This window comes from Protopterus annectens, chromosome 13.part0 (assembly GCF_019279795.1).
Source record: "Protopterus annectens isolate FY-2018-M chromosome 13.part0, PAN1.0, whole genome shotgun sequence".
Classification (NCBI taxonomy): Eukaryota; Metazoa; Chordata; order Ceratodontiformes; family Protopteridae; genus Protopterus; species Protopterus annectens.
In genome coordinates, this window is record NC_056747.1 from 659,294,307 (window position 1) to 659,304,683 (window position 10,377).

The 10,377-nt window shown below is 39.7% G+C and overlaps 1 protein-coding gene across 3 annotated transcripts in view; it reads right to left on the minus strand.

Moving 5' to 3' along the window:
* MYO1C (myosin IC) overlaps positions 1–10,377 on the minus strand; it is a 1,794,562-nt gene that overhangs the window by 948,864 nt on the left and 835,321 nt on the right. For all 3 annotated transcript variants that reach the window (XM_044054342.1, XM_044054344.1, XM_044054343.1), the window contains exon 2: positions 3,333–3,488. In XM_044054342.1, coding sequence (XP_043910277.1) covers positions 3,333–3,488 — 156 coding nt within the window. The remainder of the gene's footprint in view (positions 1–3,332; positions 3,489–10,377) is intronic.

Sequence of the window (10,377 nt, forward strand, 5' to 3'; positions counted from 1 at the left end):
TGAGTCAGGAACCCTTGCAGTACCTGTCAGGCTTAACTGAGCTGGAGGTAGAGAGTCCGGTTGGGCAGCCTGAGGTACTGATCATCTAGGATGTCTCAAGACAGGGAGGACAGCTAGAGGCCATGTTGAGGGTACAAGAGAAATTGAGCCTTTTCATGGAATCTGAATAACCTGGCCTTCCCAGTGTGTATGTCTCAAGGTATGCAAAGCCTGGGCTGAGTAATCCTCAGGGGAGGGATATGAAGGATGCACCCTCCCACTGAAAGCCTTCTGGGCAAGAACAGCCCCTCACTACTGAGTGCTTGAACAGCCGAGCCTCAATCAGAGGAGGGGAATCTTCCTCACTTGGCCTTTTGTCCGTGGGGCCGAGAGCCTGATCAGAGGCATCAAACTCTGTTATTTTAAGCATCTGTTTCTGTGGCAGCCTGGGAGATGGGCCCTGTGTAGCTGGTCTCTAGTATGGTTGCTTTGGACTTTGTGAAGTTTCTGATGGAGAAAAGAAGAGGGAAGGTCTGAAGACACTCTTGAGTGAGGGTGGACCTGTCCACATTCTGAGTTTCAACGCAAGAGTGGCTTTCCGGTATCTGTAGTCGGGTGGGCCAGTGGTTTCGCGACCAGTACAGAGACAATTAACAAAGTGTCGCCGGTAATCAGGCTGCGAAGCGCCACTGAGAACCGGACCAGTCAAGCTGGCGTGGTGTCAAAGGCATGCTGACCTCGTGTGTCAGTCTCTGAAGTTAGAGCAAAACCGGAGTCGAGGATCTGCATAGTATAGTTAAAAGCTTCCAAAATAATGCTGGGCTTTAACTCCACTCGAAGCATTATTGCCGAAGGAATGTAGCCACAGACCGACACGGGTCTTGGGGCCTAAACAAGGTAGATACAGAGGGAATGTGAAACCTATGGGTATTTGTTTCCACAAGAAATACACTATTAACTTTGTCTGACATCGGTCTGAGGCGGCAGCAGAAAAAGTTTCCCCAACGGGTACTTAGCTTTTTGTAGCGAAGACTCCCCGTTTCCAAATTGTACTCTCAGGAGCTGGCCGACTGGCATTCTGCGAAGCTGCTTCTGTCGGCACCGCATGGCAAGAAAGACCTTCCAAAGAAATGGCGCTATTGTCTTTATACCCCTGTCGGACTGATGTCAGGGAAGAAGTTAATTTTGAACTGACGCTCGGACCTAGACTTTGAATTGCCGACCGAGGACCCGCCTGACGGCAGGAGAACCCATCTGTTATGACTGGGTAGCTGTATGCACGATGAATATCAGCTGTGGTTTATCTTCCAAGTCTATAATCAAGACCCAATAATAAAATTAAGTAATTATGAAGACTTCACACAAAAACACATTTTCTTTTTCTTTAAAGGACATAGTCCTGCGGCACTTATTGCAAATAGGAAGGAATCCTGGCAGGTGTTCTGTAATGGAATTGCTCTGGGCAAACCAGAAAGGAATTTAAGAAAACTAGAACCATTGCTAGGGTGTGAGAGGGGATGGCAGCTCCCAGGCTTATGCGGTGTCAGGGGTCATGCGTGATTGTGAGTGCAGCTGGGTAGATTTTTTTGCTCCTCAACCAAAGTGAGAGGGAGAGACAGAAGACGTGGAGTATCTTCATGAAGTGCCAGGTGGAAAAGGAGCTTTTGCTCTTCACTTTGATACAACCTGAGGGTGTTACAGGGATGATGTGATATTTATCCCAAGGTGCTAAATTGGGAAGCTGCACCTGCACTGATTAGCCAGCTAAAGCTATGAACAAAATGGTCTCCAAAAAACAATGCAACAACTCTGCCAAAGTGATGCCTGCTACGGCATGAATCTATATTGGTTGCCCATCATAGAGCCGCGTTATGTGGGCAAACTGACACATGTGCATAAGGGAGAGGTAATACTGCTTTGAAAAGTGAAACAAAAATTGGTTACAACTCAGGTTAACAAATCTGCAAGTATAAACTGATTTTTTTTAGCATTACTTGAAAAGTTAAACATGAAGCCTTATCATTTTCTGCAGTCATCATAAACTTGTTGATTTTTCTGAAAAGTCAGAAGAAAAATGTAATTATTTAAAGAAACATTGTGAACTTTTTTTTTTTTTTTTTAATAAAGAACATTTTTTAAATAAAGAACACAAGTACAATCCTGAATTTAGTTCCTAACGGATAACATTATATCTACGTGTTGTTTGAAACTGCAAGTTCCAAACCATGTAAGAAGATCAACAGTGAGTGGATATTAGTACCTGGGGCTTAAAGATCTTGATGCTTTACCTATCTGCATGAAGGTTTATCTTTCTAGTGGCTAAAGTAAAAAATGCGTGGACAGCAGCGATACTGTATAAATCCTAGCTGGTATGCATCTCTGCAACCAGTCCAAAAGTACAACTTACCAGAAAAAGGAAGTTAAGTCTGACAAAAAGTTGCAAGAGCTGTGGAGAATTACATATTAGAGCAGTACTGAGCCGGGAAAAGGAAGAAAATAAAGAATCATATGCTAAGGACTGGGGAGACAGACAGAGAGAGAGAGAGACAAACAAATTAAGAGTTCTGAGAACACATTCAGCAATGACTCAATGACTCAGTAAAGTTATTTGTCAACTATGCTGTGAGACACAACTGCAGTTAAACAATTAATAAGGATCTTAACTGGACAAAGATAAATGGATGGTTTTCAAGAAGTAATTTACTATACAGCACAGTGGGTTAAGACAATGATCTATAAACAAACTGTACTTTCTAGAACAAGGTTTGATTTCCACAGCTTCCAAATGTATACTGTACAAGCTTGCGAAAGTCAGTTAAGACTAAAAATCCTAGGTTGCTTATGTTTTTGATATTCCCTTGGTCAGCCATTGTTTTCACAGTTACCCTGCATCATCCCTCAAAGCACCTGTAGTATAGCATCACTGGATGAAGTACCTGATGCTTCTACAAAAACAAAAAAACATCGACAGTGATATTTTGTTGTAACACATTTATTCCACAGTGACTAAAAAGTCAAGAATTGTTTCACTTACTGAATATACAAACCCCATCCCAAAACTCAGTAGAAATCTTGGATAGGACACTATTTTAATATCCTTAGTACAATTACACTTAAGAAATAATGCCATAAGACTACTTTTCTCTCCACTCAAAGGCCCCAAAAGAAAAGGCTTACAAATTAATCAGTTATTAAAAACTGCTGAGAAATTTTCAGATGACTGACTTCTCTTAAAATAATTTCCAGTTTTTAAACCTGTAAGTATTCTTCACAATGCAAACTATTCTTACAAGTGCTTGTCAGACACTGTTAGCATGCTAAAAAAGGAAAAGCCATATAATTAGGGTACTTGCATAAATCAAATTCTCCTTGAATCTTTTTCGAAGGTTTTCTATGAAGGCAGCCTCACTGGTATAGTTTTCAAGTAGAACAAAGTCTTGCACGCCAACACGATCTCGGGCCGTAAGAGCGCTCTCCATCATTGAGCGTATTCCCTCACTCCCAGCAGTCTGTAAAGCAAGTAAAATAAGATGAATTTAACAGACTTGGAACAGAAAGGAACACATTTACAACTGCTTTAGCCACCAGTTGTCAGACCACTCACTGTTACACATATGTTTTCACTTTTTCTGTATCTTTTAACTTGTGTTTGAGAGTATGACATTCACAAGGCTTATTTTCATGTGCGTAACTGTCTGTGCATGCACGTCATACACACACACACCCTGTGCAAATACTAGTATCTGCTTTTAGCCAAATAACTAGAAAACATAGTTCTCCCTCTGTAAGCTATACCAGAATCAAATGACAAAAATTACAGGCATTGTTACAGAAACATTCCTTTCAGACAAGTTTCCAGCAGCTCAAAGAGGAAAAGGTAACCAAAAGCAGGATATATGCTCACAAAATTCTGAAATTCCAGAGGTAGATTCTGTAATACCATGGCATAAATTGGATGATCGGTCTTTTTTTCCGCTGCTTGGTCACCACTGCGATATTCTCTGTATTACACTATTTGACTTGTTAGCTATTATCTAGAATGCAATTCTGAAAGCAAAACATGGCTAATTCAGAACTGACGACAGAACAGAATAGGGAGGGAGGAAGCATTACTATGGTTTGTCATGGTATTCCCTTAAGGTATCAGTTTCCGAAAACATTCTCACCTGTTTCAGCATCAGTGTCACGTGGCAAGTTATCTGCTGAAAAGAGCTGGTACTGTAAATTGTACACATTGCAAACAGCCCAGTGTGCAATCAAGTGAAATGTGGTGCAGGTTTTTGAAACCATAGCAAAAACTACAACACAATTCAACCCTGCCTATCACAATGACTCTCTGACTACATTTCTGCTGGCAAGTATCAGGTCATAAAGAAACTCCACACTGAAGACAGAGGGAAAAACAACATGTCTCTACACACTGCACAAGTAAGATGGAATACACTTAACCATTTTGAATGTCTATTAAAATATAGCATCTGTAGCTATAATCACAGGACTGCAAGAAAACATTTGTAGTACCACACCTATTAAACTCATAATTTGCTCTCAGTGCTTGTTTTCAAAAGCACGCTTTTTCACTTTCTTTCAGACTCCTATGCTACTATTATGCCAAAAAATAACTGAACACGTGCACTCACCTGCTCACTTAAAGTAGAACTGCTATGGTATTAAAACTGGTTTATGTATTTGTAACTGTATGCAAAACATACATTCAAGTTAAAGCAGCAATGTTAGCAAAAGCCCCTTTTAGTGTGAAAGTTAAAATCTCACAAACAAGAAACAGGTTTATAATCCACAAATAACTAAGGGTGAACATGACCATTTATGTACTATGCAATTGTGCATATTGTGGGCAGACCTATTATGCTTACATAAACCAGAGCTCCCTTCTTCAGGGTTGACGAGCACAAAGGTGTTATGCAAGTTAAAAAAAAAAAAAAAAACATGGCAATGAATGAGATTCAAACCTAGGACCTTCAGACTGCTGCTCATTAACAGTTACAATGAGATACTGCGTTTACTTCACCAACATTAGAAAAATGAGAAATGTAACAGGAGGGGTGCAAATATTAACAGGCAATTACGCAAGAGCTCTACACCATCTACTTGACAATAGATGCAAAACACTATATATATATATATATATATATATATATATATATATATATATATATATATATATATGTATATATATATATATATATATATATATATATACACACACACACACACACACACACACATATACACACACCAAAACCTTCCTTACCATGTGAAGGTATCTGCGGAGAAGAATATCAGGCATACTTAAGGAACATGCTAACCAGCCCAGGCAGGAAGGTATACTCTATGCCAGGTAAACGGCAGAAGCTACAAGGTAAAATGCAGGGAAGAGGAAAGCACATATGCATTGCCAAGCAGAAGTACTGGCAATGGACAAAATCAAATTCACATGAAGAAAGGGTACAGAACAGTACCCTGAAGCACCTGCATGGGATGGAATTTGAAAACGAACTATGACAAGCTAATCTTATGAATACTGGAGCAAGTGGTATTCCCAAAGAACATAACAGCAAGCAAATACCATACGATAGAGTTTCAGGCAACATCCCAAGCCACTTGCAGGGAAACTCGAGCACATAGCCAGCATGTAGGTGTTCTGGTTCCATTTTCACTCAAACATATATCAGCTGAATCAAAATTAGCAGGCACTACTGTTAGTGTGAGATGAAGAAGGATAGCCAGTATAGAAATCAATTTCAATACTACTTTTCTGGTCAGAACTGCAGTACTGAAGTTTCTCGGTGCTTTGTGCGTAGTATAAGTTATTGCAAGCCGCTCACTACTGCTCCTCAATGTACGGACTGCACCAAGTGCTAGATGATCCAGCTTCAATTATGCAAGTGTGTGAAGCTGAAGGAAACTCAAATATTTTTGTAGTCACATTTCAAATTTCTCTGGTGGACATGGCTTCTCCCCTCACGACATCCCATGTGCATTATGTGGAGGGGATCTACCCTTAAACTCACCTGCCTTCTAATTACCATCAATTCTGAGGTTGCTGCACCTCCTGTGGTTAAGTGAAGCCTTTTGTTTTAATCTAAAGTAGTCTTCTTTATTAAAACTGTACTCAGTGCCATTGTTTTGGATTTTAGATTCAGTATGATGTGTCAGCTAAAACTAAGTCAGCTAATGAACTTTTGACAAACTGATCAGCCTCTGCTGCTGAGAAATAATGTGCAAGGAGAAAGCACAATGTGCAATGACAGAAATTTAGAGGAGAACCATGAAGCCATAACATGGTACCAGAATAACATGAGAATGAAGATACACACCAGGAAAGTCCCAATCGTGCAGTGAGCATGTGTACTTGCACGAGTGTGCTGCACCATAAATCATACCAAAAGGTAGGACTTGAGCTCTGTCAGGAAGGCTCCTGGCAACACTGTACAATGTAAAGCACAACAGGTAGTAACACATAAACCAGTCTAACAAAGGCCCACCAGTGCAAGTAAACTACTAAACAAACCAGCTAACGTTCATTTCTGGATTGACATAACTGGCTCAGAGGCATTTAATCAAAACTGGACTGAAGTCAGTTCAGTACATTTCAGCAAATACCATGCATTGAGGTTACTTATCACTAACTGTAGAAACTTCGGAGAAATTAATGTTTACATAATCACACACATAAAACCTGACTGCCAGGACAAGGGTCACAATTGTGCAAGTGATGGAGGATACTGATTTGCTGCAGTATGTAGGGCTACAATGAATTCCTAACATTAAATGCTCCCAAAAGGGTTGCCAGATTTCTGAGGGGACAGGTAAGGACAAAAAAAAAAAAAACTTTAGTGCGGTACAGCACTAAGCAGAGGTGGCTCCGCTTTGCAATTTATGATTGGCCCGTATGCCGGTGTACGAGCCAATAAAAAAAATCACAAAACAGAGGCTGCTTTTCCAGGATTTTCAAAAGGTAGTGTGGGACTCAGGATTGGGTTGCTGACCTCGGGACAGTCCCGCTCAAATAGGGACGCCTGGCAACTCTGGCTCCCAAATTTGTACTTTTACTGTTTAGGGAACACGATGCAATGTGTGCATTGCTCCTCTAAGAAAGGAAACCCTTCCTTAAATTTCAGAGAAACAGTCTGACAAATGTATACCTCTCAACCTCTTAGCCCAAGACATCTGAACAAAGCCAAAAATAATGGGGGAGACAAATACTGAAAAATAGGGACAAATTTTAAATAATGTTCTTATAAACCTAGAAATTTGCTAGACTAACAGGTATTGTGTTATCATGCATTTTCTGAAGAATATGAAGTCTGAAATTCAAATATTTCTCATTATTTATTGATTCGATATTTTATGAAATGCCAGAAAATCAGAAATTGTAAGAGGGGTAGACCAAAACTATAAGGCAAAAGTCTGGACATTCTGCGAAAATCTTGACAGCTGAGAGGTATGGACAAATGACAACTTGTTGGGTAACAATTCATTGATTTTTACAGTTCTTTAAGAAAATTTCCTCACTACTATAATGCAACAGGGAGAGCACTATTGTTTCTGTTAAGTGTTGTTACCCTTTTCAGGTGTTTCTCTTTTCCATGCAGTAGCATACCCATACAGTAGGTATAAATACTTAGGAGTGTCACACATACATGAAGTGTGTGTGTGTGTGTGTGTGTGTGTGTGTGCTGAAAACTGGGGGTTTGTATTGGAACTGAAAAAGAGGACAATGGAGGCAAACATCCATGCATAAAACAATATGAAACAATCCTTCAGACAAACTGCAGTTAGGTTTTGTACCTGAACAAGCATGCATACAGGTAACCATGTCTGTATGTGCTAAAGGAAATATTTCAGCTAGTTTTCCAACACAGCTTGTGGAACTACTGCCAAGCCAATGAATGTGCTCCCTTGTCAGATGTGCAACATCTAACACTACAAGTCGTCACACTTTGAAAAAATAACAGCGATTCTAACAACGAATTCTGAAGCCTAAGCATTTTTGCAAGGGGGCAGGCCCTACATGGGAGGACTGGTCTACTACACCTCTGTTACATATGGTAATAGACTGCTACACCTCAATTGCCTAAACCCGGGATAGTCCACTCCAGAATGTAATAACTGTCTATAACTCATGAATATTCTACATCTCCTTACTATCCTACCCCTCTTACATTTAAAATAAATTAGAAAGAATAAGTTAGAATGCTCTTATTTTGAATGTATATTTTGCCTCATTGTTTAGTTAAGTGTTTTGTTACCTGTGTTTTGGAGCTTTTCTCCCCGGGCCTCCGCTGAAAATGGACATGCATCCAGTCGGATCCTCCCGGTCAACAAATGTAAAATAAAATAAATAAATAAAGGTACTGTAGCCTTGGTCTTTGTATATATTCCACACATTTGCAGCAGCAGATCTTCATTGTGAGGATCACACTTACTCTGGCGTGTCTACTGCTAAGGACTGCATGTCTATCCCATAGTCACATGGATTCCAATTCATAAATGTACCTGCAAACAACAACTTCTTCCCACATGTCACAGCACTGCAGTGTTTGCAGTATGTATAAACCTTGGTCTGTTTTTGCCAAAGATAAAATTTCAGTTTCTCAACGGGGATCAGCTTTGCTTTTCATAAAATGACAGAATTGCATGCAAACACAACACAGTTCTATAAAGAAATATCTTGCCAGTGTTTCTCAGGCACTAGTTCTGACTTTAAAAAAAGAATCATGAAATTCGTAAGCTGAAAGACATCTGAAGCCTTACATTCTGTCATTATTAGAGCCCTATTTTAGCATCTAATTTATGATTTGCAGCATCTCACCTCAAAACCTGTCCATTTGTTTTCAATTATTTTTACTTCCTCTAGTCAGCATAAACTTTGGAAATGGAAACTGAAGTTATTGATTCCATAAATGCCCTAATGTGGTCTGTTAGACATTCTGAGCTAGGCCACATGATAACATTTTTTGTTAAACTCCTAAATGCTCTAAATAAAATTATGGCTATAATAAAAACTGCCACTAAACATAAACACAAGAAAATATGAGTGAAGCAAGATTTGTCTGTCTGCAATGTGAGAGCGAGATAGCTTCTTATTCAACTATCATTTATTAGCCCCGGGATAAATACTAACAGGCTCCTGTATAAAGGAACATGCAGTTTTCAAATATGCACAGGATGTGTAGGCAAGCTACAGTGGCTGGTGGAGGGCCAAGAACAGGTGAAGACAAGCTACCTCAGAAGTCAGCAGTTAGGAATCCCTTCTACTGTTGTGGTCAAACAGTTTATAAATAATCAAGTAGAAATTAATAAATGGCTAATTTTTTACATTTACATTGTTTTAGTACATAAAAAGTAAATGTATACAAGTCCTGTATCTTTTCAAATGTTTTGTGTGTTTCATACACTAAGATGCCCCCTTCATAATCACTGTTGTTCTCATTAATGTTGTCAGATTTAAAATGCTAAAAGGTACACTTTTGACATCAATGGAACAATGATGATCAGAGGGATGCAAAGAATGCATTCTACACAGTCAGCTGGGATATAATGATTAGGGCGTTGGTAGCATTTGCCTTAACTGATAGAATAATAGGGCTAATCAGGAGGATACATGAAGGGTTGGAGTTAAGAATGAAGGTGGAAGGGTTTATCTATGACAAGTTGTGTTACAATGGGGAACCAGGCAGGGCTGTCCATCTTCCCCACTGTTATCTGCTTTACATTTAAAGCGGTTAGCAAAGAAAAAGTACAGTTGTGCAAGTCCTACTCAACTGTAACAGTAGATGTTCAAATTTCACACTGTCCCATCAGTGGCATACGGGTTCTGTGCCCTGCACCAACTTAACACTGGCAGCTTTCTAAAGCTCAGAATCCCCTCCTCTGACTCCCTGTAATGGGAGGGGCTTAGCCATTCCCCTATCGGGGAAGGCTAACCCTGTTACAAAATGTTAGTTATTTTGGCTTTTAGTGCTAAGTTGGAAGAACTGCCCAAACCAACCAATTTGCAGCCACAACACACCAACACAAATAACCAAAGGCAACCAACAAGGACGGATACCATTTGAACTATATACAAAATAAGGAGGATGGTGGATAGGTGCTGCCATTGAGGCTGCGTGAAACTCAAACATCTACTGTTAAAAGTAAGTATGACTTGCACAACTGTACTGTATTCATCATTCACAATGCCTCAGTGGCATACATGTAGATTCATTCCCAAAGCTTACCCTACCTGGGAGTAGAAAAGAGAACGATCCAGCAGCCCTAGAGAACAGTCATCACAAAGCCTTCTCTGGAACTTAAGAAAGAATACAATTTATAGCCAAAAAAACCGAAAAAAACACAAAACAAAAAATTAAAAAAAAAAAAACAAACAACCCA